The 27,630-nt window shown below is 50.8% G+C and overlaps 1 protein-coding gene and 1 long non-coding RNA gene across 2 annotated transcripts in view; both read left to right on the plus strand.

Moving 5' to 3' along the window:
- Positions 1-13,543, plus strand: part of LOC122217982 — a 34,095-nt gene extending 20,552 nt beyond the window's left edge. The window contains exons 6-7 of the long non-coding RNA XR_006201787.1: positions 5,150-8,757; positions 11,752-13,543. This is a non-coding gene — a long non-coding RNA (uncharacterized LOC122217982). The remainder of the gene's footprint in view (positions 1-5,149; positions 8,758-11,751) is intronic.
- A 3,076-nt stretch (positions 13,544-16,619) lies between these two features.
- Positions 16,620-27,630, plus strand: part of TGFBI (transforming growth factor beta induced) — a 32,791-nt gene continuing 21,780 nt past the window's right edge. Inside the window, exons 1-2 of the mRNA XM_042935755.1 lie at positions 16,620-16,839; positions 21,716-21,814. Of these exons, the coding sequence (XP_042791689.1) occupies positions 16,706-16,839; positions 21,716-21,814 (233 nt within the window). The 5' untranslated portion in view covers positions 16,620-16,705. The remainder of the gene's footprint in view (positions 16,840-21,715; positions 21,815-27,630) is intronic.

Below are 27,630 nucleotides of genomic sequence, written 5' to 3' on the forward strand. Positions count from 1 at the left end.
AATACAAGGTTATATGTAAATTATCCCTCCATTTAAAAAAAGGTGTGGGTGGGTGCCTGGTAAGGGCAGGAGGTGAAGGTGAAGAAGACCTCCCAACACTAAAGGAGCACCAGCTGGGGCCCCGGGTCCCTGGGGAGGAAGACACAGGTCTGCCCTGCTTAGAGGCACGTGGAGCAGTGATGGTGGGTGGAGCCCTCCTCCCGGCATCCTGTTTCTAGACATTAAATATCTGGTTCACTGCCTGAGCAAATCTCTGAATGCTTTTCATAGCGTGAAGGGAAAACAGAGGAGGAGTCCAAGCCTAAATGCTAATGCAAGTCTCTGCATTAAAGAAACATTTATTATGGGTTTGAACCAAGGCCAGGCTCAGGCTGCCAGAGAGAGCTGGAAGGAGAGATTGGAGAGTGCTTCCTTTGAAGCTGGTGGTCAGATCTCTGCTGGCTGTGGTAGCGAACCTATCTTATCCCACCAAAGAGGAAGGCTATTATTTAGGAGGGAGGGGGTCCGCATTTGAAGTTCTGTATTAACATTATTACAAATGATAGAAAACTTTTTTTTTCCAGACAGCTTTTATGTTGCAGAGACCAAAACAACTTGCCTAATGTGGGTTTTGCCCACTCCCCTTAGAGTAGTAATTTTAAAAGAGCTTTAATTTAATGAAACAAACTGCCATGCCAAATAGTCCCCAGTGGGGGTGGAGATGGTCTGCAGTGCTGAAGGGCTGTCAGCCCTGCCTGAAATTTCCAGGCTGTGGAGTTGTCCTGGGCCTGCCGGCCGCCTAGGGGTGCAGCTTTTCACGAGTAGCTCTCAGTGCCAAGCCAAGAGCCAGGATGAACAAGGATGAGCTGACCTTACTGTGCCCTCATGGCAGCTCTGAGCCTGAGGGGGCCAGGTGGGACGGGGAGAGAGGGCATCCAATGTGAATCCAAAGCAGAAAGTATGAAGGGCCATGTGAAAGTCTGATAGAACATTGCAGGGAGATCACCACCAGGCAGGGGGCATCAGGTGGAGAAGGCATATTTAGGATGCACTTCAAAAGATGGTCAGGATTTGGACAAGAAACAGAGTAGAAGACAGATGAAAAGAGGGCACATGGGGAAGTTGGAGGCATGCCTGGGGAAGGAGGAGAGTTTGGAGAAGAGTCTGAGAAAGGTAATCAGGGCCAGGTTGTGGAGGGTCTGGTGTGGGAGGGAAAGGGCTGGGGGTCGCCGCAGTGGCCCAGGGGAGAGGAGACGAGTCTGGCAGTGCTGTTGCAGGCGTGTCTGTGACAGTGACTGTCAGCGGGGCCGGGAGCTTAAAAACTGAGGCTGGGAGCACAGAACCTGAGTTTGGGCTTAAATGGTCTGAGGTGAAGCCACGGGCATTAGGATTTGTGAAAAGCTGCCCATAGTCACTGATTCTAAGATGCTATCAAGGTGAAGAACGAATCGTTTGCATTCTGATTCAGTGGGGTGGGACTTGTTTTCGAAGCTTGCGGTGATGCCAGTGATCCTGGTCCACGGGCCACTCTTGGAGTAGCAAGAGGGTCCTTAGGACTCGGCCACGCAGAGCACCTGCCTCAGTTGAATCTTGCTGGGGAGGAAAAACAGAAAACATTTGACCTCTTCCATCTGGTATGCCCTGGGATGCTGGCGCTTGCTGAGGGAGGGCAGCCTTTTTCACTAGCGGTTGCTGTCCTTCAGGGACAAATGGGAACTCTAAACTGAAGCACACATACTCCTAGGGCTAGAGGAAGACGTTTCAGGGGTTGAGCGAGCATGGGCAGCTTTTGCTGGATCCGTTTCCTCAACTTCCACAGCTAGGCTGTCCCACAGAAGATCCGCCGGAGGGCACCCTCCTCCATGCTGACCCGCCTACTCCTCCTCGCCTTCCCTCCCAGTCTCTTCCCTCACCCTTGGCAGAGGGAAGATTTCCCTCTCATAGGCCTTACCACGGATGGGGCACTGTGGCCGGATGCAAAAGTCCCCACGATTCAAACCAGAGGGCAACGAGAAAATGCAGGCTCTTGCGATCAAAGCAAGAAATAGTTGACGGTGTTGCCCTTGGCTTCATGAGCACAGAGCCTTCTCTATCGCTGCTAGAATCATATCTTGTAAGGGATTCTCAGGAGGGCCCGCAGCAATATGCTTATTTGAATTTAAAAGATGAAATCATTCTTTTCTGACCAGAAGTAAGTCAACTTTGCTTAATGTTGACAATGAGGACTGACTTTGCAATTAGATCATACATTTATTTAGCCGTATGGACCAGTCCTTATTCTAAACACTTTACACAAATGCAGTGATTTAATCCTCTCAAAGGCCTTATAATTAAGTACTATTATTCCCAGTTGATACAGAATATTGATGTACAAGAGGTTAAGTAACCTGTCCACAGTCACATGGCTGGTAAGGGTTGACATTTTCTATAAATTTCACAAACTCAATCTATAGTTCCAACATTTTGACAAAAATACAATGTGATGTCCATGTTCAAAGTACAGTACTCGGGCATCTTTGGCAGTTATTTAAACATATGGTAAAGATCTTTAACTATTGCCTTTAAAATTTGGCTCACTGACTATGCAGTCTTGGCCCAGTCCCACTTTTCTGAGGGTCAGCCCCTCGTCTGCAAAAAATGGAACAAGCATCTCTGCTCAGCAGGGTTGCTGAAAGAGCAAATGTGAGAGCCCAAGAAGTAGCCTGGCCCGTAGCCAGTTCTGGATGAATGGCAGATATTATTAACATGGTTGGCATCTGGAAAGCCATCTTGGAGTGTGGTAGGAGCTCCCTGAATGTAAGCGCCCTTCCACCTGATTAATGATCCCCAGATTTCATTCCCATGGCATAAAATGCCCTGTGGGGGGTGGTAGTGTGAGGCAGCTATGCATCCTCTTGTCTTCCTTGTCCAAATTTCCTCAAAGAAGACATCACAGTGCACTTCCTCCAGCATGCCCCCTCTGAGTGATAAAGCCTCACAATGACCTCTCTTTTCGTTGATCATTTGACTGGCTCACACTAGGTCTTCGCGAGCAGATCAATGAATCAGTGAATGAATGAATGCTGGGAATCGGGGAGAGGGAATGAGGCAGACACTTCCTTGCCTTCACCAAACTTGCGGTCTAGATGTCACCAGACAATTGCAACACTGACAGATGCCAAAATAGTAGAAGAAGAGGGGCCAGCGCAAGCCCACGTAAGGGGCATCAAGGAAGGGAAGGCTTCCTGGAAGGAAGTGTTGTCTAAACTAAAATCAAATGGACAATTAGAAGTCAGACAGCAGGAGCGGTGTGTTCATAGGCCTAGAGGTAAGAAAAGATCCACTGAGCTTTGAGAATAGGACTTAGTAAACTTGACCATGGATGAAGATTTCCTAGTCCTAAGCTTGATTTCTTGCCTTCTATTGCCCCTCCCAGATGGTCAAAACACAAGGAGTTTTCTACATCTTTTGTATTCACCCTATATTTGCTCATTTCTTACCTCCTGGAGCACTGCATAGAACCCATTCTAGCCAGGAAATGGGTTAAGAGCACCCCATCTGCTTGTCCCTAGGACACACATCCCCAGGAAGCCATGCTCTGAAATATCTGTTCACACATCAAAATCGGGATTATGTGGGAGCACTTCACCTGCAAGGGGCAGACAGACCCCGTGGCCTCAGAGCTGGGGCTTTGGGTCTATAGGGTGGATGAAATGTGTGGCTTGTCCCAGTCTGCCTTTCGATCCCAAGATCAGAGAAGAGCACAGAGTCAGCAGCAGGGCAGGGAGAGCAGGATTGTCTGTTCATACTCTCTCTCTGTGACTGAAGGTCAAATCCTGTCACCAGCAGACAGACTAGCCTTTTTTGCTTCCCCGGAGTGGCCCTGGACACTCTCTCTCCTCCATACTTTCTGGGGCTTTCTGTTCCAGTCTGCGAAATTAACTCCTGCAATTGGAACAAGAAACAAGATCTGGACACTGCAAATCCACCAACCGAGATCAGATATGTCTTTTGAGGCATGAAAGCAAAGATTTTCTGTGATTTTTCAGAGCCTTCCCAGTTGCAAGATTTTCCTGGAAATCCACAAGTAAGTGCTACTTGTGTACTAGAAACAATGAAATTCATTCTTACGGTTGGCTCCAGAGTGGTCAGTGATATCACCACACAGGCAAACACACTCCCTATCCGTCTGCTAGCGAAGGCTACATTTATGTCAAACTAATTTATGTGTTTCCAGTTTAAAAAATTCAGTTTATTTTCCCTTTGCTTGTGATGAGCAGGTTGGCTGACAAAGAAAAATCAGTAGAAGGAGACTTTCCCAAAGATCAGAAAAAGAGTAAAGCAGAATGTGAGAACACTTGGCTCTGTTGGCCTGACCGGTACATTGACCAAAGTCTGAGGTCTAGGGTGAAGTTCCCTGCACATGGAGACTTGGCCACTTGAACCATACTAGAGCCTGCCATTTTCTCTCTTTCTTTCTTTTTTTAAATATAATTAAGTGTCAAGTTAGCTAACATACGGAGTGTACAGTGTGTTCTGGGCTTTGGGACTAGATTCCCCATGATTTTTCACTTACGTGCAACACCCAGTGCTCATCCCAACAAGTGGCCTCCTCGATGCCCATCACCCATTTTCCCTCCACCCCCCCCCATCAACCCTCAGTTTGTCCTCTGTACTTAAGAGTCTCCCATGGTTTGACTCCCTCTCAGTTTGTAACTATTTTTTTTCTTCCCTTCCCCCATGGTCTTCTGTTAAGTTCCTCAAATTCCACATACGAGTAAGAACATAAGATATCTGTCTTTCTCTGAATGACTTATTTCACTTAGCATATTACATTGTTGCAAATGGCAAGATTCCATTATTTTTCATTTCTGAGTAGTATTCCATTTTATACACACACACACACACACACACACACACACACACACATATACACACACACACACACATATACACCACATCTTTATCCATTCATCAGTCACTGGATATTTGGGCTCTTTCCATAATTTGGCTAGTGTTAATAGTGCTGCTGTAAACATTGGTATACACGTGCCCCTATGAATCACCACTCCCGTATCCTTTGGATATAAATGCCTAGTAGTGAGTCTGCCGTTTCTAAGAGCACTTCTTTTTGCTCCTAAAAGTAATCCCAACTTTCCTTTACAAGACCTTTAACATGTGTGTTTTCCAGGATGTCTTTCCTGACCGATCTCACCTGGCCCTGGTCACTCCTTTGGATTTTCTTTCATGGCTGTGTGCCCCACCTTGGGTTGTAAGCCCTGTGAAGTCAGGAACAAACCATTTCTTGACTGTCCTCTCTGCAGCTCTAGAGGAAGCATTTTGTCAATGGGAGGGATGGGGTCCGAGGCTACCGACTCCACAGGTACCATTTCCTTACTGGCGGGATGTTTGAGCCCAAATCCATCCCCTGTCTTCCTCCATCGCTTTGGACTCCTCTTGCAAATAGGCCATTTTGCACAACTGCCTTTTCCAGGAGACACCTTGCACTGCGATGCTTGTGTTTGGCTGCAGTTAATTCCAAGGCCTGTGCCAGCCACACACTCAACAAGGGCCATGCTTCCAGCCAAGTGAGTCCTCTGAAATGAAAACACAAACAGGCCATCCTGCCGGGACCGGTAGCCGCCTGCTGCTAGCTGGGGAGGAAGGACTTTCATTAGTTATTGTCACTGAGCTGGCACTGTGCCAATCCCCACATCTGGAAACAGTTATGAAGAAAGAAGAGGCATGAAAGCCTGGGCCTCATGACCCTGCAGTGTTCCTTTCTGCTGCTTTATTTATTAATTTGCTGGTTTGGAGTGATCAACTCAGGTCCCCAGTGTAAGTTACAGGAACCGAAGTTAAAAAGGGGCCACGACAGTCACAATACGCTCCGAAAACAGGCCAAGATCTTATTTATGGGGTCTTGGATGAACTTTACATCTAAATAAACATGTTTTGAAGTTGCATAGTGTGTTGGACTTTAATCACCAAGCCAAGCCTTTCTAAGCTCTGCCTCGAGCTTCATGCTCCTCCCCAACTTGGCAGGACTCTGCCACATAGGTCTCCAGGGCACGCTAGGATTTGTGCTCATTGGATTTGGACATGCAGATAGAGCCTGCTGTTTGCGCACGCGTGCACACACGTGCACGCACACACACACACACACACACACGCACACACACACGCACACACACAGGGACACACTTGTTACCTTCCCCGCCTGCCTCCTTTAAACTGTAAGTAACTGAAATGTTTCAGTGGAGGCTGACCTGTGTCTGCACGTACCAGTGCCATGTGCCGTTAGCTGCTGACAGTGCCCTGAAGATGAAATAGTCCACAAGGCCTAGGGGCCTGTTCCAGAGTGCTTATTGGTTCTAAAGTTTGGAAAGTGCTATATGGAAGATGGGCTTTTTGAAAAGGACCCAAATTCAAACGTTAGGATATTTAGATTTCTATACAATGGAAGGGTGGAGAAGGATGGTCTTAAATCGAATGATCAAGAAGGCATTTTCCTTGGCCATTGAGAATGGATGCACAGAAAAGCAACTCTTCCAGGCTCTTGTAGGTCTCAGAAACTGTAAGGTGCTAACGAGAACCAGAAACCCAGACTAGCAGTATATCTGTCTCTGGTACTAACTCTGTCTCTGGTTTGGGGTTTGATGAGTTGCAGTCTACCTTGCTGACTTGGCTTCCCTCCCAACCAGATGATGAATCACCTCTTCTGGGAAGAATCCCAAACCCCCTCCACTCCTCTCACCCTCGACCGACTAGCCAGCCACCATCCCCCCCTCGCCCCGTGTGGTTGGGTACTTTCCTTTCGAGCTCCTTTCTATGGAGCCATATATTAAGCACTTATTTCATTGTATATACGCCTGGCTCCCCCACCAGACTGAGTGCCTCATGGACGGGGAATGACTGAGTCATTTCTGCAACTGCCACAGGCAGCCCGTCGCTGAGCTCGTAGCATGATTTCTGTGAGTGTTTGTACAATCAGTCCAGAACCACTTTGTGGAGCGAGACGGTTGACCCATGCATCGGCAGTAGCATTTTTTTTTTTAATGACATAGAAAAATAGGAGTTACTCAAACTACAGTTCAACTGTGACTTCAGAAACGTGCTAATTAATCCGGACACATCTTTTCTACAGACTCTGGGGGTCATTTTAATTCTTTTGTTGTCCTGGGATTCTGTTGTATTAAATGTTAATCTAAGTGACTGTGCCGTTAATTTGAAGAATTCTCAAGGACAGATAATTGATGTTTGATCAGTAATTTAAAGAGGAATAAAAGGAAAGTTTGGGTTTTTGTTTAAATGAGACTTGCCGAAGTGTTGTCATATGTGGGGTTGTGCCAGGCACCCCAAAGAATTATCTTTCACTTCTTATGTTACACACTTTTACGGTGCTTTAAGAGAAATGAGGGCTCAGAATACATAGTCCATCCACAGTGTGAAATGTATTAGGAAAGAAAATGATCTGTCTTGCCAGCCAAAGAGTCAGACGGAGGTCATTGCTGGAGTACGGGAGGCTGCAAAGAGGGGTCTAGATAATTAAAGAGGAATGATGAGGCCTTGCCAGCGCTTGCTGCAGTATGTTTAAGAGTCCACATGTGCTGAGACCATAAGTTAGCTCTGGGAGCCTAGAGGCTACCTGATGGTAAATTGGGTGCAGGTGGGAATGTTCCCTTTGGGAGGTCCCAGGCCATGGGGAGCCCAGTGTCAGTGCTGCAAACTCCCTCAGGTGTCTGCTTAAGCCCTGGGGAAAAGACAGGGATGTGCTTCCCCCAAATTCAAGAAAGCAATTCTCGTCTTGCCTATGCCAGCTGAGTAGCATTTTTATTTGTTCAACGCAAATTCTGGAGACTTCATCAGAGGACCCTGCAAGTGGCTAATCTGGAGGAGCAGCGAGTCACTGCTATGGGAGCAGGTGGATAATCCCTTCCCCTGTATCTGGGAGGCACGGGCTCATCTAGATTCACCAAGCAGTAAATACAGATGATTCTTTCTGTAGGCTGGGAGTGGCCTAACGGTAAGGTTGTTGAGGGGTGCTAAATAATTCTAGTTGAGTCACTCAAAGGAACACAGACAGATTTCATGGTGAAGATAAACGATGGTTCCACAGCTCAGTCCTCTGCCTCTCTGGGGTGGGAGGGAATGGCTCTGTGTCACCACTTTCCTCACCGAAGCTGCCTCATTCACCAGAAAGTTTGCTGGGGACTTGCGGGGTTTGCTCAGTGAACATCTGTGCAAGCGAGAGAAAGTTCTAGAGCTTTCGAAAAGTGTGCAACTACACTGCCCGCCGAGGGGCATTCAACAGTGGTGTAGGCAGTGAGGCTACTAGGACCTGGTGGGCCATCTCTGTTCAAATACTGATTCTTCCGCTTACAGCTTCATCACTTCTCTGGCAAGCTCCTTCACCTCTCCCAGCCTTGCCTTTCTAATATCTGTAAAACAGAAAAAATAACGATTCCCAACCCATAGGATTATGTTAAGGATGAAATGACTTAATGCATAGAAAGTACTTAAGACAGCACCTGCCGTTGGTAAGCTAGGAGTGGTGTGCAAACGGATAAATAGTCCGTGTGCGCGCATGCGTACACGTGTAGCCTGTGCTCATGCGTGCACGTATATGCCTTTCTCGGCTTCCCCATGGCTCTGAAGCTCGCTGCCTTTCTAGAAACAGCCTCATCTGGGGGATCCCCGGGCTAACCCCTGCTTTTGCTGTCTTGGGAAGCAGCAGTCCAAGCCCCTTTCCGTGGCTCCTCTCATCACAGCATTTAGGCCCTCAAGTCTTGGTGAAAGGTCAGGAGCCCCATGGGTGGAAGGCTGAGGAGGAAATGCTGGGGAAGGCTGGGAACGGGGAGGGAGCCGACTCGGAGAGGCGGCTGGTGCTGACAGGTGGGCTCTGGGCCCAGAGCCTGACTGCTGCGTGAGGGGCGGGGCGGGTCCAGAGAAGTCAGGGTGTGTATCACAGAACGCTGAAATGCGGAGTAATTTTGCCTCCATTTCAGGGTAAAGGTGCTGATCTAGAGAACGGGCATGTTCCAAAGTGTGTCAACCAGCAGGCAAGATGTGTCTGTTATCTCTCAAGCTGTCTGGCCTGCACAAATCACCTTCTGTACCATGGATTCAAATGTCCTGAGGCCTTTTGGGGGAGGCAGGGTGGGGGCAGGATCAGAGCATTTCTTAGGCACTTTCAACATGGCTCTCAGGATGGCTGCTGTAGAGCCACATCTCTCGATGGCTGCAACCTCTTCCCCCTTCTTCTGATGGTCACACAGCTTGCGGCTGAGGAAGTGGAGGCTTTCTCTGCATTTTAGCACGGCGCGGGGGGGGGGGGGGGGGGGGGGGGGGGGGGGGAGTCAAAATCAGGATGTGACTTTGGGAGGGAAGGTGGGGAGGGGAGCCAGAACAAACATTTTTTTAAGCCCCTTGGTTTCTGCCCGACTCTGAGGGCCACTTAAATCAGAATCCTAGCTGGGTGGAGGAACCACCAGCTAAAGTGGTGTCTGTCTCCGCTTACTCCAGACCCATCCGTTGCAATGGGTGGGGGTTGCACCAGAAGGGATTTAGGCTGGACCTTCCAAAACACAGACAGCAGTCAATTACTGAGGCTGTAGCTGTTAACTGGGCTCCATGCGGAGCTATTCTGAAGTTCTAAAAGAAGAGCATGTGTAAACACTTGGGCTAAGTGTCACGGCAGACCTAAGGGCTAACATGGGAAAGGAGAGCCTCCCTCAAGTGGGAAGGCCAAGGAACGAAGACGAGATGCTAACACAGCAGCCCAGAAAGGTTACGGAATCTGCCTGAGGGCACACAGCTTCTCAGGAGCAAAGCTGTTCTTACATGAGTGGAGACCAGGAGGAGCCCAGTGTTCTGCATAGCGGAAGCAGAAGTGGGGCTGTGTGGGGTGTGGGCTGTGTGCTGTGTGCCTTGCGCCGCAGGAGCCAAGGCTGATGTCAGGATACGTGGGAGAGCAGGCTAGATCCATCAAAAGGAGGCATTCTATAGGAGCCTTAGCGGCCAGGCACAGCATAAGAACGGCAATGAGTGGAAAGTAACTTTGGGTGTAGGGATTATGGATGGGATCAGGTTTATTCTATGATCTAGCCTTTTCGGTGTTTTCCAAGCTCTGTATAATCTGCATGCGTTCTTTTTTTAACCAGAAAAAAAAAATGTCCATTAAAATGAAAGAAAACAGACAGGGAAGTCTGGATTTTCTCTCATAAACAATAGAAGCCATTGGGCGTGTCCTAGGAGATCAGTGTTTCCAGAGAAGCGGTATTTGGGGAAGATAAGGCAGGCAGTGTTGGGAAAGGTGGATGGCGGCAGTGAGGGTAGGGTGTCAAGGAGACTGGCTGGGGACTGCTGCTGGTGAGAAGTGAGGCAGTGGGGTATTTGAGTGCTACCTGGGGGAGCAGAAACATCTGGAGAGGTGTGGAAAGAATGCTTGGAGGGTCTTGGTGACCGTTTGCATGTGGGGGGCAAGAAGAGGGAAGAGGCAAAATTTGCTGTGGGGTTTCCAACCCTGGGCGGTGCCCTTGGCAGGAATATAGAAGCCAAGAGGAGTGGGACGAAGGAGAGGAGTGGGACAAAGCAGCCATTGGGGCTTGCTGGAGTTTGGAATGCATTGCCTTTGGGTGATGTCTATTTTTTTGAGGCCTTTGCCCTCCAAGCAGGAAAACTTGAGGGGAGTAGAGAAAGGCATGGGTAAACTTTGTGTCTTAAGTTCCCTACTGTGGCTATCACTCCTCGAAAGTATTTGAGGTCAGGCAACCTCAAAAGTGCCTGCCGATTCTTCTAGGAGATTTTATCTGAGCCAAATCAATGCAACTCTCGTGTGAAAAATCCATTTCCCTGGAAAATGAAGTTGGGTTCTAACCAACAAGTAGTAGCGTTTGGCAAGCCCTGATTAAGAAAGCCAGTGTTTGGAGAAGTTGTGACAACAGCCAGTCATTTAGGAAAGTAAACACTGGGGGCCTCATGCCATTTTAGGGCTGTGACAGTTGGTTCTGTCCCCTTCAGATGTAGAGACTGACGCTGCAGGTTTAAGCGCTTGCTGGTACCAGCCTGTGGACCACCCAGGCCCCCTTTGCAGGCTTTGAAAAGCAAGAAGAATTGAAGGTGACCCCGACCAGACACCGTTTCCTTTCCCTGTTCATTGTGGAGAAGACACTGAATATCTAACAACTGGACTTAGCAAAACAAAAGACAAACCACCTGCCAGTCACCACGGTATCTTGACCGACATTCAGAAAGTCAGCTGGGCCTCAGTGCAGCAGCTGACCACTTTCCAACGTGGTCATGTCGCTGGTAAAAATTTTCGGGTGTCTTTCTCTTTGTCGATGTCTGTATTTCTTGAAAAGCTTTACATGAATTGAATCGTAGTTTAAACTCATCTGAGCTTTACCCGTTTAACCTAAAACGCCACTGGGCTATGTTTCTCAGACTTTGACATGCACACAAATGACCTGGTGATCTGTTAAAATACAGTATCTGACGGGGGGTGGGGTGTCTAAGATTCTGCATGTGTTCCACACGTTCTCAGGGCAAGGTTATGGTACGCCCTTGACAACCCAAATCCAAATTCCCCAAATGGCACTGCAGTAACCCCTCAATTTTAGTAGACAGGGCTGTTTCTTGAATTTGTCAGGGGGGATAGAGAATTGCTGTGTGTATAGTACTGTTCTAAATGCTGTGTGTTGTACAAAGAATGGAAGCTTTCCCCCAGATGTGACTCATGTGTTCCTTTAAGTTGGATATCTCATGCCAAAGCTCATCCTTCTTTCTCCCCAGCAAGTCTTAGGGTGCTGAAGAGCTAATTCGCTACATGGCGGCAGCTTTTTTAGGCCGAGTGCCCTCTGGAAATTATTTTGGCCATGTCATCTGTCCCCACTGATGCACAGACATCACCAGGAGCTCTGGGGAGGATGGCCAGAGGGAGGTATGAAGTGGACCAAGCTGCGAACACCAGTTCTCCCACCCACAGACCCCCAAACCAGTTTCTCTCGGTTTCCTTTGTGGGGAACTTGCTGGAACCACTAATTCGTCGTGATGTTTAAAGCGCGTCGTCAAGCACAACAGGGTTATTTTCAAAAACTGAACTGTTTTTGGTGATCTTACATGAGCCACAGAATGTGAAAGTAGTCATTTTTATAAAGTGCCTGAAAAAGCCTAGTAATTATTGTTCCAAACAAGCCGGTCTTTCTCTTCAGTTTGTCTGACATGGAAAGAAAAAGAAAATCCTTTCCAAGTGAGCGGTCTTTTAGTGAGCTGTGCTCGCCCTAGCTGGATCCAGGTCAGCGGGGATGGGGGACCCCTGCTTTTCTCTCCAGCTGCATCTTGTCCTGTGGTCCAAAAACACCCCTCCAAGCAGCTGTCTCTGGTGGGAGAGCATGTTTACAATCACGGCGCTCTGTGTTTTACAGTTTCCGAGAGGGGCAGTGGTGGGCAAGAACGGGATTTATTTTTTACTTACATCTAAACAGTCAATGAAATATTACTGTAATCTCTTACTGAGCTCATGGAAAAACTCAAGTCATCGAATGTTAGTTTTACAGATGAGGGAAGTTTTACAGCAACATTACCTGACTGGCTCCAAAGCCCGTAAATCTTGCTACAGGGAGAGTTAGGCTGGGAAAGCAGGGCTCCCGGGCTCTTATACACAAGATGCATCTTCCCTAAAACTGCGATGCAGCTAATGCTCCAGCCCCGGGGGAAATTTCGAGCCTGGGCTTGGATCTCTTTGAGTGCTTCCTAATGTCCTGTGCCAAGCAGTCATGTTGAAACAGAGAAACGTTCTGCTTGAAATTAATTAAAAGATCATTTTCACATGATCGCTTCTAGAGTTGCTAATCAGTGACCTCTATTATATAAAACAGTTACTGGGGAGAAGTAAGCAACTCAAATGCATCAACCACTTGACTTGAGTTATATTATAATCTACCCTAAGTCCTGTGGGGTAGTTTTGATCATCATCTCTATGAGATAAGTAGCAGTTGAAGCTCAGAGGAATTGACCAGCTTGCCCAAGGCCACACAGCTTATAAGGAGCTGGGATTTGAACTCAGGCCATCTGCCTCCAGAGCCTGTACTCAACAGCTTTGTTATACTGGTGTCATTACTCAGGCAAGGCTGGCTGTCTACATGGTGGATCCTGGCGTGGGGACAAACGTGAACCAGCTGCAAACCTGAACCATCAAGTGAAATTGCCAAGGGCTGCTTCCTCCCTTTCCTTACCAGAAACTTCCTGTTGTTTCTTACCTTACGCTTCTGGTCAAAGCCACCCCAAATTTATAAAGGAGTTATTTTACAGCAGCTCACACTCAGATGCCAAACCATGGAGGCTGCTGTGTGCTCAGACGTCAGCCCAGCCAATGCAGCCTTCCCAGCTGGTGATCTGAGAGGCCATCCATCTTGACTCAGTGAGTGGGGCCATTGCCAAAGATACCTCTCTCTTTGCTTGACCACTGGCTGAGCAGAAAGTCAGCAGATAGGATTTTTTGATGGGAAAATCACCAAAATAGTTCTTTCTATGCTAATCTCTGGATTTTCTCCCACAGGGTCCAGAAAGAAAAAAAAAAGAAGAAGAAGAAGAAGAAAGAAAAAAGAAATGATAATAAGCACCACGATGAGGAAAGAATTCATAGATAAAGTGGAGCTAAATCGTAGGGGCCCAAACCCAGAACCTAGGGCAGCAGGAGAGACATTTTCCTCTCTCAGAAATTTGTTTTCAGGAAAGTGCATTTATTCCAGACTGAAGTGTGTATTTGATAGTGCTCCCCAGTGAGCAGAATGAGCCTCATCTGGACAGAGATAGGCAAAGGGAATATTTTCCCCAAAGTGGCAGAGGTCCCCAGCGCTGAGCCTGGCCCCCACAGCTAGCCAGCAGAGTGAATGTCCCAACCCTCCCTTCTGGGGAGGTGGGGAGGGGAGGAGACAAGGAGGGCATCAGGGAAGGTCAATGTCAGGACCACTCCAGATCACCTCCTGGTCTTCAGGGCAGAAGACACAAGTGGGGTTTCCCGGAAACTATAGCCTTCTGGTCTTTGGCTTCCTGAGTGCCAGCCAGAGGCTAGAAGCCGCTTAGTGATAGGATCCAGCTGGAACTCTGTGCCCCAGCTGACAGTGGTGGTAGCTCTGTGAAATCCTCCTCTCCATTGGCCTCCCTTCAGGGTTTCTTCTCTGCCTGCCTCTCCGCCTCTCAGATGGATCCTTCCGCAAGCTCGGACCTGCTTCCTCACCTCCCTTCCCCTTGCTCTTCCTCCTTGTCTTTTCCAATGCAGGAGCTGCAGAGAGCTCACCTAGTCCACGGTTTGGCCACCACCTGCTGGTGTGCTGACTCAAATCTGCATCTCCAGGCCTCAGGATTCCCGTGGCCTCCGGCCCTGTGAGGGCAGGTCTGTCCTGGGCCTCTCCATCTGGAAATGCAGGGGGCCCAGAAGGCATGATGTGGACACACCCGGACTCGTGGTTCACTCCCCACTGGCACCTCAGTGTGCCCTTCCTGGGGTGCTCGTCATGTATCCAGTCATCCGAGCCTCAAGCCTTGGTTAACTCTGACTACCCCCCTCCCTCCCTTACCCTCCAGTGCCCACGGGGTTTCCAAGTCTAGTCAAGGCCACCCTGAAATCTCCCTGCAACCTCCTCTCCTCTCGACTCCCTCTGTTCCCCCAAGTCAGGCCCCCAATAGCTCTTCCTGCCCCTTCCCCTGGCCCTCAACTGCTCTGCTCCCCTCCTCTCCTTGCACCCCACACTCTGATGACCCCTTCTTCTCTTTCTTCTTCCTTTCCATCAGCATTCTAACATGTACAAGCCTCTCTTGATTTTGTCTTCACCTGACCTCCATCCTGACTCTCCCCTTCCCTTCCCAGACAGGATTCTTGAGAAGAATCTTCTCTTCTCCATACTCGTGTCACCACTCCAACCACCGCAGTCTGGCTTCAGCCATCCTGCTGCCCACAACCAGGTCCCCAGGGGCTCTTTGTAACGGGGCAGGCTGAGTCATGTATACAGTAGTGCTGCTAACAGCCCCTCCTTGCGGGGCCCCCTCCCCAGTGTAGCTCCACACTTCCCATCTCCTGTCCCTCTATCAGCTGCACCACCTGCCTGGTGACTGTTCTGTGCCCTGCCTCCTCCCCATCATTGCCGTCACCCACCTGCTGCTTTGCCTGCCCTCCCCTAGAGTTCAGGGACTCCTGCAGCTTCAGTTTCATGCAGGCCCAGGGTGACGCCTACGTGGGAATCTCCACACCCCAGCCCCCCCCCCAGAGAGCCCCATCCCACATCCAGCTGTCTGTGGGACCCTCCACCTGGATGAGTCACAAGCACATCAACCTGAGAGGATCCAAAACCACTTACCCTCTCCTGGCAAACCTGCAACCCCATCCGTGTCCCTTATTCTAAAAATGGTGTCACCACCTGCCTAGATGCCCATGCCAAGAGCACCTTAGTCATTGTGCCTCCTCCTTCTCCCCTTACGTACAGCGTCCAAGTCTTGCTGAGTGTATTACCTCCTCCACACCCCTGGAGTTTGTCCACCTCTCTGAATGCCCACCTCCACCACTATTGGTCCAGCTCTTACATGGTCCCCCTCCTAGTCACCTGACCTTCCCACCCCAGGCTCGCCCTGTTTTGCCTGGGCCTCTCCCAGCCTGTTCCTGACACTGATCATGTCACTTGCCTGCTTTTCTGTCACCTGCACGACTCTTAGTTTGGGTCTGGGTCCTGTGACGTGTCATCCCGCTTCCTCTCTCCTTGACCTCCCTGTTCCTGAATGCATGCCGTGGTTGCCTGGCTAACTCCTTTTCACCCTCAGGCCGAGGAACAGGTGTCACTTCCATAGAGCCAAGGGTCTCCTCCCGGCCCCCCAGGCCCCAGCTGCCACTCTCCATGGCAGGGTATTGGCTCAGGGATCTCTAAACGGTGAGCTTTTTCAGAAAGAGCCTCGATCTCCTTTGCTAGCATGCCTCTGTCTCCCCAGGGCTACCGGTGCCAGGTAACTGGTGGGTGATTAATAGGTGTTTGGATGGATACTTAGCTCCCTCCCATGTGACTGTCTGCTTAGGCACTCTGCGCTGCTCCGGGCCAGGAATCTTGCCCCTTCTTCCATCTCTTCACAGCATCCATCTGGCGCGTGGTGCTGCAGAGACGTTTACTTAAAGAGAATGAGTGTGTACCAAGGCAAGGGACCCCACCCTTCTCCAGGGTTTCCAAGGGTAGCTTAGCGTCTAACAAAACCTGCCCCATGTATTTTTAGCTTCTGGCAGGCATAAAGTTTACTCCTTATCTGTCTGCCAGTTAGCAAGCCCTGGGGTGAGTGCTCTTCCCGAAATGCAGAGGCCGAGTGTGATGGGAGTGCGGTGGGCATCAGCGGTGCCCGTCAGTCACCCCTCTCCCCCAGAGTTTTGTAGCCTCAGACCAGGGAGGGACCTCGGAGCTGGGCAAGCTGCGGGCCTGGAGGACAGAGACATGTGAGGAACCCAGCACACCACCGCCCCGCCCGCCCCGCTGTCCCCGCTGCCAGCCCCCCACACCCGCTGCGCTGCCGGATGACCCGTGGCCCCGGGGAGGGCGCAGCGGGGAGCGCGGGCCTGGGGCTGCGGGGGTGCCGCGCAGCAGGGGCGGCGGGTCGGAGGCGGGGGCGCCCGGCTTCCCCGCCCCTCGCGGCCGCTCCCTCCCGCTCGCCGCCTACTTAACCTGGCCCGCGGCGGCGGCGCTCTCACTTCCCGAGGTCCGCGTCCTCTCGCTCCATGGCGCTCCTCCTGCGGCTGCTGCCCCTCGCCCTGGCGCTGGCCCTGGGCCCCGCCGCCACCCTGGCGGGCCCCGCCAAGTCGCCCTACCAGCTGGTGCTGCAGCACAGCCGGCTCCGGGGCCGCCAACACGGGTAAGCCGGCCGCCGCGCCGGGGGTGGCCGCGGGACGGGCCGGGGGCACAGGGGACAGAGCGCAAAAACGCCGAGCAGGCAGCACGGGGAGGCCGGAGGGACCGGCCCTGCACCGGGTGAGAGAAGGAGGTGGGGGACCTGGAGGGCAAGCCCGTGGCACGGGCTTCGTAGAGGAAGGGGTGGGAGAACTGAGCGGCAACACCGGCCCTCGGGACAAGAGCACCGACGACCGAGGCTTTCAGCTTCCTCTCCCAGGGGTAGGAAGGGGGAGTTGGCGGCCGTGCCCAGAATAACCGTGGAAAGGTGGCCAGGGCAGAGAGGAAGCCCACCCGGCAGGGCACACGGTCCAGTGCAGCCAGGGCCTTGTCCGGAGAGCGCCTACAGATGTGGCACTGGAGCCGCACAAGGTGGCACCGTCCAAAGCCCATGGGCTCCTGTTCACCTGGTCAGGCTCCGCGCCCACCACCTGGCTCCAGGCAGTGCTCACCAGGCACCCCAGGGGCCGAGCGGCACCTCCTCCCCTGCCAGATGAAGAGCAGAATTCCGTGGGCCTCACCCACACTGTGTAGACTGGGAAACTGAGTCCAGAGAGGACACATCCCTTTTCTCTAGTCCTGCACTGGAGCCAACACTGGAATCTGCCTTAAAACACTAACTGGGATCATAAATGTGGCACATGATCTCGCAGCTATTCCTTTGAGACACTGACACTGATGTGTTGGCTGAAGGAGGCAAACCCAGGCAGAGGGTCTGACCTGGTAAAGATACCAGCCCAGACCCAGGCAGGGACAGGTGATATTTCTACATCCCAGACTAGACCATCCCGCTTCACACTCACCCGGGCTTTGCCATAGCTTCCAGCCCATCCCGTTGCACCAACTCTTTTTTCACAAGTAAGTAAAACCATACGTGGATAGAGTCATGCCACTGGGTCTGGCATTTGAACCCAGGTGGTGCCCAGGCTGCCACATGACTGGGCAGACCTGTACTCAGGTCAAAACTCACTGTTGGGGTTGACTACAGGTGACTTCAGAGGCCTCACCATGCCTTGGCTCTCCACCCTTAGGAGTGCTCCAGGGGTGGGTGCCAGCTGCCCCCAACAGAGAGCAGTTGTCCTAGTTCCCTCTGCCTTGGGCTTACCTGGCCTTTCAGGTGCCCAGGGCTGCGGGGAGGGGGATTTCTGCAGACTGGCAGGGTGAGCTGTGGCCTCAGTGCCCTCCTGGAAAGAGTAGAGCACAGGAGAATGTCTTGGGGTCTTTAGGGAAGGGGGAGAATCACCTTCGACTGTGGCTGTGTGTACAGAAGGGTGAGGGGGGCAGCTCAAAAAGTTGAGGGGGATCATAAGAGATGTAAAAGTCAAAATGTGTGCGACTGGCATCTTCATTGTCTCTGCCCAGCTCACCTTTCTCCTCTTGCCTTTCTTGCCAAAGAAGCATGTTCTGTTTGGGTGCCGCAGTCTGCCTGGGAGGTTTCTGTTCCTTCTGTATGTTAGCCACTAAGTCAGGAGAAGGTCCCCATAGCATGCCAAGCAGTGCTGTCCCCCAGAGTGGGATCTCCATGCACACCACAGTGAGGCTTCCCCAAAGGTGTTGTCAGGGCTCCACCAAGAGTCATCTCGATAGAGAAGCTCCTTCCCTTCAGAGCTCAGAAGAGACAATGACCAACTGAAAAATAGGACTTTTTTTTTTTCTTAAGGTGAGTGCTCTTTGTTATGGATTTCAGATATTAGCTCAACTGCCTCTGCACCCCTCTTCCCCATGCCCCTGCAGGCCAATCCTGTTGTTTTGCTTCTTGGGGGGTGCAAAGGAAGGCCTCTAGGAAGGCCTATAGAGATCTGGGATGGGCAGAATGGTCTGGGAAGTCACACACACACACCCTTCCCAGTGAAGTGTGGGTGTGCAGGCAGGTGAACTGTGACCAAACGCTTGCAGGCACAGTTGCATTTACTGTGATCTAACTGTCCCTGAAAATTCTGAGGGACTGCCTGGCCTTGCACATAGGTGTGGCACCCTGTGCAAAATGGGTAACCTTGTTCAAGCCCCAACCCTTCATTCAAAGTGAGAAGTGGCAGAGAGGGAAGAAAAATCTGCTCTTTTCAGGCAATGCGGCATGCTCCAAGACATGAAGGAGAACTAGGAAGTGTGTCTTGCCCACGGACAGCGTTTTATCACCCCACACTCCCATCTCCACCACAGCGCAGATCTGTCGTTCGTGTTCCCATCTTACAGGTGGGGAAACTGCAGCTTAGTGGGTTGGAGTGACTTAGTCCCAACACGGGAAGCTGTTCGGAGAGTAGAGATTGTGATGTGATCTCTTGACTCCCAGCTGCATCCATGTTGCTACAGGGAGGGGAAAAGAAATACGGACAGAGAAGTAGAAACGCATTTGCACTTCTGACTCCCAACATCCAAAACTGGACTGGATTTCCTGAAGCATTTGAGTTTCTTTTTTTTTTTTTTTAAATGTTTATTTTTGAGAGACAGAGCAGGAGTGGGGGAGGGGCAGAGAGCGAGAGGGAGACACCGAATCTGAAGCAGGCTTCAGGCTCCGAGCTGTCAGCACAGAGCCCGATGTGGGGCTCGAACTCACACCAGGAGATCGTGACATAAGCTGAAGTCGGACACTTAACCGACTGAGCCACCCAGGTGCCCCAAGAAGCACTTGATTTTCAAATCCGAGTTGAACAGCAGAACTGTTGTGCTGGAGGCAGAGGGCCCAGAAATGGCTAGGTCATTTCTATTAAACTTCAGCCTAGATTTCCTGTGTATACAGCCCACCCCTCCCCCCACTGCTGTGAGTGGGAGCCACCCCCAGCCTCTGCTCCTGTCTCAAAGGGGCCGCAGCAGTGGAAACTCACTCCACAGAGGAATGTCAGAGCCACATCCACAAGAGACTCACTGAAGATTCGCCAGCCGCCTACGGAAAGTTGCAGGGAATTCATCGACAGTAATTGTTTCCTGCTTGGGCAGATAGAAGAACTTCTGAGGTTGTACAGCAATAAACAGTACCTAGGGCTGGAGTGTGGCCAGTGGGGACTCTCCAGGGGTTATTTGGGGACGGCTGTAACCTGTGAATCCCAGGCGGCAAACAGAGGAGCAAGGTGGCTTCGGTTAGAATCCTCTGGGCATCTGGTCAGACCCAGCTAGGACTAAGGGGACACGGGCTTACCTCCCTGCCAGCCTGTGATTTGCCACCCCCCCCGACTTCCCTTGCCCTCCGCTTCTTATGCCGACTCACGAATATTTAGTGTGCCTCCTTGGCCCGTGCACCTTTGCCTCCTAAGCCACAAACTGGACAAAGAAGTGACCTCCATATGGTAGAAGAGAGAGGGCAGAGAAGCAAAAGGTCAGTGCGCCCTCCTACCTAATAACCCGATTCTGACTTTTTGAGAGCTGACCACGTTCCTGCAGCTGATATGATGGGGATGGTAGGTGTAGCTGTTGCTGCAGTACCCATGGCTTCCTGGCAGCAAGTGATGATTGCTAAGCACGTTTTTAAAGTAACAGAGGAGGTGATATATAAAAATGACACCTGAATCTCTCAGGACACAGAGGTTTTGTGGAAGCCCTCAGTCTCTTCGCTTTGTTTTCCTCCGACTTGTGGTTCAGCCGAGGAACTTCCTGCCTCAGGTCAGGAAGACCCCCTCCCAATTGTCTCCCGCTACACAGCTAACTCCTTTCCCCCGGGGCTCCTAATGAAGATCCTGCCACTGCGTGGCCTGAGCATGGTTTGGGTCATGACTCCATACATTGGTTAAAAGACACACCAACAAACCCCCCCCCCGCCACCAGCTCTGGGAAGGGGGGCTTCTCAAGAGAACCCTGGGCATTGCACTGAGCTTTTCCAGCGTTCCCGAGAACTCCTCCGAGTGGGTGGTCCCAGCAACAGTATCTTCAGCAAGGTCATTTCCAAGCTCTTTCTTCACCCTGACCCAGTGCTGGGCCCCATGTAGAACGTAAAAGCGAGAACAAGGCAGCGCACCTACCCTCAAGGGTCTTTGGGGGGGTAATTGGAGAGAAGAAAGATATGTACTCTGATCAGTTTTGGATTCTGTTTGGTACCAAGCATCAAACAAGGGCCGTATTTTGGGGTAGATTTGCACAGGAGAGGGTCGCCTGGGACACTGGAGGGAGGCTTTCTGGGGACAGTGGACTCAGGCAGGGGCCTAACTAGTGAATGGCTGAGAGTCCATTGGGAGAATGTCGCCTACCAAGGTCCTCACCTCAGCCAGCATAGTAGTATTCAGAGCCAGGCTCCTGGCTTAGGGATGTGGAGCGTGTCTGTGTGGAGCTGCCTAGGAGGTGCTGGGCTCAGACTTGGGCCTCCTCTCATGACAGAGGGGCTGGCTATGTGCACTGGGATGCCCAGTTAGAGCCTGTGGACATTTTGGCTCAGAGGGGTTTGGGGGTGCAGAGAAGGGCCGGGGGCTTCTCTCAAAGCTGCCTGGCTTCACAAACGTACTACATAGCTAGCTTTCTCAATCTGTAATCTGATCTAAAAATGTTAAGATGCTTTTATTTACACGGACCCACTACCTATGTCAAAGAAGGATACTTCCATGAAATTATGTCAGTGTGGGAGATACACTTTGACAGGGTTTAATTTGGTAGGAAACTTGCAGGGGAGCTTGAAATCAAGGGAGAGAGTATCTGCCCCCGAGCCACCCCGCAGGTCCCAACACTGACATGACTGTGCCTTCTCCATATCTAGAACATTCTAATGACCCATTCTATTACATTCCCATGACAATTCTAGAACATTCTAACGACCCATTCTAGAACATTCTAACGACCCTGGAAGAACCACATGGCGGGAAGGACATGGTAGTCGGGTAGAGGTGCCAACCGTCCTGCTGACACCACTGCTTTTATTTCAGCCCCAACGTGTGTGCTGTGCAGAAGCTCATCGGCACCAACAAGAAGTACTTCACCAACTGCAAGCAGTGGTACCAGAGGAAGATCTGTGGCAAATCAACGTGAGTATCTGTAAGCACTCGAGACTGCCAGCCACCTCAGAGGGCACACTGCACGTAAGCCAGTTGCAGGGCCCCTGGGCCAGGGCCAGCCTTCTGAAAGGTTAGGCTGCCTAAGGAGTCAAGCAGATGCGTGTGCAAACGTGTCACACAGCTGTGTCCTGGGGAGGGGCGCTTTTAGGAGGCTGGCCAACTTTTTTTTTTTTTTAATTCTTTTTTTTAATCTTTATTTTTGAGAGAGAGAGGGAAAATGACAGTGCAAGCAGGGGAGGAACAGAGAGAGAGAGGGAAACCCAGAATCCAAAGCAGGCTTCAGGCTCTGAGCTGTCAGCACAGTGCCCGACGCGGGACTCGAACCCACGAACAGCGAGTTTGTGACCTGAGCTGAAGTCGGATGCTTAGCCGACTGAGCCACGCAGGTGCCCCAGGAGGCTGGCCAACTTTGGTTTGCGTTTTTAAGGCTCCTGACAAGACTTGGATACATTCTTCAGGGCTGCTGTGGGATTATAAGCAGCGTGAACCATGGTGTGTGTGTGCATGTATGTGTGGGCATGCTTCTCAATACTCACCAAGTGGTACAGAGTCAGTAGAGATGCCACTGGCCTGTGACTCTAGGAAAGAGAGCCCACTGGTGAACTTACACAGCACTCCTGCTCTGCAGTCATAAGGTAAACACCCCCAAAAGACTGGATGCCTAGAAACATGCATGTTATGAGGCAGCAAACGTGTTAAAAACATAGGCTCAGGCTCCCTTGCTTCAGATGCTGGCTGTGCCACTTAGTTGGGCAGGCAGCTTCACCATTGGAACCCTCAGTTGCCTCATCTGTCAAATGGGAACAACAAAGGACTGCCTTACAGGGTCATCATGAGGATCGAATGAAGGAATGCATTTAAGGCTGAATAAGGTGCCTTGCATATAGTAAATGCTCAGTAAATGCTACCTGCTGTTATTTGCAGATCTAGGCCATGCAGACAGTGGTGAGAGTGCCAATGGGGTGTGGACCAGTGTGGTTACAACAGGGCTTTTCAGTGCCTCTGTCAGCATCCAGGGAGGTGGCATTCACCCCAGTTGTGCTGCCTGGTGGAAACAGGGTGGCATGCATGTCCTAACAGAATTCCTAGGAAGCTTAATCTGTTTTGGCACCAACAGTCAACCGATCTCAAAGCTGGCTCTCTGCTACAGACAGGAAGAAGTGCTATGAGAAACCTCCTGGGCCACTTTTGAGGGCCTGACCTTCCTCTTGTCTGCATACTAGGAGGATTAAGAGCTTCTAAGCCACTCTCTTGAACTCTTTCCCATGTTAGGGAATTTTAAATGTATTGCTTGCGACATTGCTTTTGAGTAGACGTCTCCTTCGGCTTCATAACCTGCGAAAGAAGGGAAAATGCTCTTTCCTGAAAATGTACATAGAAAAGAAATATCCCAGCCTGTGACCCTGACTGCTTTAGGCAATTATCAATCCTGGTATGAATCAGGAGAAATTAGGGCTCATGGCAGAGCAGGGGAGAGACCGGCAGCTCCCTGGGAGCTTGTCAAGGGCAGATCCATGACAGCTGGCTCTCGCTTGACCACACCCAGCCTCAAAGGTAAGGGCTGAGTGAACTAAGAGGACGTACCTTCTGGGTTCAGTTGAGTAAACACCCAGCAGTGTTTGCTGCCGCGGACAAAAAGAGATTAATGCAAATTCTATACCATACATCCTTCCATGGTGTCCTTCCATGGTGTTTGTTACACAAACAACAAGAAAGTCTTTAGTACTGTTTGATTTTTCCCATGTGTGTGTATTATCTACTCGATGTAACAGTGAATTAATTACTTAATTAAGCATAGAGGTAGGCCGCACATAATTGCTTCTTGGAAGGTGACCAAAGACCTGTACCAAGCAAATAGCCCTTCTACATCTTGGAGCCCTGGGTTTCAAGAGTTTCACATTTTTGTTAGTGCTGGTTTCCCTAAAGATGAGAGCCACCTGTAATGTCAAGTTGGCCTCGGAGTGGTGTTGGCTGTGGTATTTTGTTCAGCCTTGTGTAGAAGCATTTGCCTGACCAGTTAACCGTAGCTGGGTAACGTTCCTCAGCAGTTCCCAGCTGATACCTCTGTCAACGATGAGTCATAACCTTGGCTTATTGGCTGTCAGTACCTACACCCTTCTCATCTATGTAACAGGACAGGGCATAGGCCGCATAGCTGTGTGTTGGCAAATGTTCTCGATGGCCCATTCTTCCCTCGGGGAAGGTCTGGCTTTAAGGAGGTGGTGATGTGGTAGCACAGCAACCTTACGCCAGTGAGCATAGGGGAAGCCTGGGGTAGATAGGGAATGGGCGGCTAGGCTGTGGGGGGGAAAGTGAGGTGTAACGTGGAGTCATGCGGCGCCCCATGCCCAGCCCCAGCCGTTGACCCGGTCCTGCAGAGGCAGAAGGGGTTGCGTGCACATTCAACTCTTCCATGTGGCCTTTGCTTTGGGCGACTTCAAAAACAGGAAATGAGGATAGGAAACCATGAGTTGATATAAAACTTCATGATCCGGGACAAGAGGGTCCCTTCCTGGAACATCACATGCAACATCGGAGGAGCTGACTTGGAAGAGGTCCAGAGGCCTCAGGCAGGGAAAGGGGAGGCAGTAGAACGCGTCCCCATTCTCAGAGACTGAGAAGGAGCAGGCTTACGGTTCACATGTATACATGGACCGAGACCCGAGAGAGAGAGTTACCATCTGACCCCCAGGAATTCAGCGCCATAGGTGGCCACGAAGGGAGGGGCAGAGAGCTGTGTTGGCTGGAGCTGACAAGGGGTCCCTCCAGCCAAAATGGGTCCCTTGGTGCATTTGTTTGGGTGAAGACGAGAGTGGGAAATGGGGAACATAGTTGTGGTTGGAGCAGAGAGGACCGTCTCAGCATGGGGCCGACTTGGGCAGTGAGAATTTTTAGGGAAGAGGCCAGAGCAGAGGTGTGTGTTGGGGTGAAAGGAAGCCAAGCGTCTCGGGGAAGGAGGCAGTCCAGGTCACCAAGGGGCCCAAGTCTGGAGGAAGAGTTTAAACTTGAAAGCAGACAAGTGGCACTAAACCCAGGGCCTCAGGGTGAAGACTTTGCAGTGTCCAGTCACACAGAGACCCGGGACCCTGAAGCCACTTGTTGGATGCTTTGAGGCCCTGGATTCCAACTCCATGGAGGAAGGAAGGGGGCTGGCCACACACTGTCCTCCAGTCAAAGGACACGACATTGTCAGACGGAGGTTTTGCTGCATTTCCAAAAAGAGAAGAACCTGAGTCTTTGGTGCTGTTTGTCTAGCCTGCCATATGGATTTTATTACAGGAAGTGGTTACCAGTGGGCCCCTATTTAGCGACTTGAGTGAATTTTATTACTTGGAAATTCACATGAGCTTTTATTTCAGGTCCTAAAGAGCACCAGCACGATACAATAGCTAATCGAGCAAAGAGGGTTTGGGGGGAGACGGCATCCCATTCCGTGATTTCAGGCCCCAGTCTGATCAGTCACCGTAAAAACTTTATATGCAGCGGCTTGTGTAATGCTGCAGGAAACGGTGGTCAGGAAACCTCGCCGCCTCTCAACAGGCCTCCTTTGTGCGAGCCCCAGGAGACGGAGGCCTGCTTAACGGCCAAGTCGGGTCAGAGTTGACATCACGGGGACGTAGCAGTCATCGTTGGAGCGCAGGCATCATAAACATGGCACAGACAGGGCCGGCAGGGGAGCCGGCAGTTAAGAGTGGTAGCTGTCCATTCTAAGAGTCTTGAAGTTATTTTGTGAGTAACACATCTCACGAGCTCAGCAGCCGGTTCCGCGAAGCCAAGATGAGCTGGCAGGGCACACCCCTTTCTCTGGGAGCAGCGTTGCTTTGCCCAGGGGCTGAAGTATGAATACTTCTTCAGCACTGTGTTAAGGCTGCAGCACCCAAGGCAGTGGGGGTATGGCCGAGCCTTTCCGTCAGCGGGCAGAGCCGTTTCCAGTAGGTCTCACGTTGTCAGGGCACCCAGGGACATCTGCAGGGAAGCTGAACAAGAGCCCTCCTGTTCCTCCCCGTCCTGTATCCCACAGCCTTGGTCCCATGAGGAAAAAGAAGAGGATGGTCCAGGGACGCCAGGCTATCCCCGGGCCCACAGTGGCACTTCTTTCCTTGTTTGATGTTCCTTGTGTAGCCACCTGGGATAAACCACTTCAAAATAACTGAGATCGGATGTAGAGCAAACACAGGGGGTTCACCGGACACATTGGCCATACAGGTTTTCCTGAAGGTCCTCTCCCACTCTGTAAATTCCAAGGAGGCAGGTTAGCCGCCAGGGAATTTTGCTTGGGTGAGAATTTACATGAATCCTTGTACCATCTGGGGTAATGTCCTGTGGTAGGTGAATAACACCCCCCTAAAGACGTCCACATCCTAATCCCTGAACCTGTAACAGTGTTACCTGACCAGGAAAAAGAGAGCCTTTGCCAACATGATTAAGTGAAGGATCTTGAGGGGGGAAGATTATCCTGGGTTATCTGGTGAGCTCAGTATAATCGTAAGGGTCCTTTTAAGAGGGAGGCAGGAGGGCAGAGTCAGAGAAGGAGATGGTGCAATTAAAAGTGAGGTTCGGGTGATGGGACCACAAGCCAAGAAGCGCACGCAGCTTTTCCAGATGCTGGAAAAGACAGATTCCCCCCTAGAGCGTCTAAAAGGAATGCAGCCTTTGGTTTTAGCCTCATAAGGCCGCTTTCTGGCTCTAACATCCAGAATTGTAAGACAATAAATGTGTGTTGTTTTGAGTCACTAAGTGTGGAATTATTTGTTACTGCAACAATGGGTAGCTGATGCAGGCCCTGTCTGTTAAGTGCTATAGATGTGTGATGGGGGATTCGTCTATCACGATGTGATTTGATCAGTGGCCACCTGGGTGGCTTAGTTGGTTGAGAGTCTGACTCTTGATTTCGGCTCAGGTTCTGATCTCAAGGTTTGTGAAATCGAGCCCCACGTCAGGCTCTGTGCTGACAGCTCAGAGCCTGGAGCTTGCTTTGGATTCTGTATCTTCTCTCTTTTTGCCCGTACCCCTGCTTGCAGTGTGCCTCTCTCTTTCTCAAAAATAAATAAACATTAAAAAAAATTTAAAGGTGCTGTCTTCCTCATGAACCAAGCTGGACGCTGGTTGGTGATGGGGCCTTTGATGGTGGACAGTAGGTTAAACAAGCCCTTTTCATGGGGGAGCTCACAATTTTGATTTTGTCCTGGGGGCTCAAGAAAGCTCAGCTGAGTTTCCAAGCCAGGAGGACAGGAAAGGAACCACTCCACATGGGCAGTCTGTGGGGGGGTGGCGGGGGAGGGACAACTGATGTCTAGACCATACCGGGCTGTGTTTGCTCTGTGATTCTGCTTGGAAATCATGACACATTGAGCAGTTTACCTTCTGTCTCGGGCTGCGTTCCTTGCTCCGCCTACTTCCAGAGTCTGCTTAGTCCCTAGATGTTCACAGCCGTGACAGCCGGCCAGAAGTGTGCAGTGCACTTGGAGAGAGTGATTGTTTTAACTTATATTAACTGCTCGGAAAATGACTTTGGGGAGAGAAGTACCAATGCTTCTGTCTATCTGATCATGAGTAACTCTGGAGGGGAATGGCAGAGAGCCTCCCAACTGTCTCTATTCTTAGACCTTGGACCGATGCTGCCTTTGCCTTCCTCCTTTAAATGCCCCTCTAAATTGGGCACCTTTCCTCACCTTCTTCCTCAAATTGTTCTTCTGACCAGAGAAGCTGGAAGGAGAATATTAGTGTCTCACGGTCCTAGAGGATATTCTTTTTCTGATCTCAGGTCTTTACTTACTGGAATGTGT

This window comes from Panthera leo, chromosome A1, assembly GCF_018350215.1.
Source record: "Panthera leo isolate Ple1 chromosome A1, P.leo_Ple1_pat1.1, whole genome shotgun sequence".
NCBI classification, from domain to species: Eukaryota; Metazoa; Chordata; class Mammalia; order Carnivora; family Felidae; genus Panthera; species Panthera leo.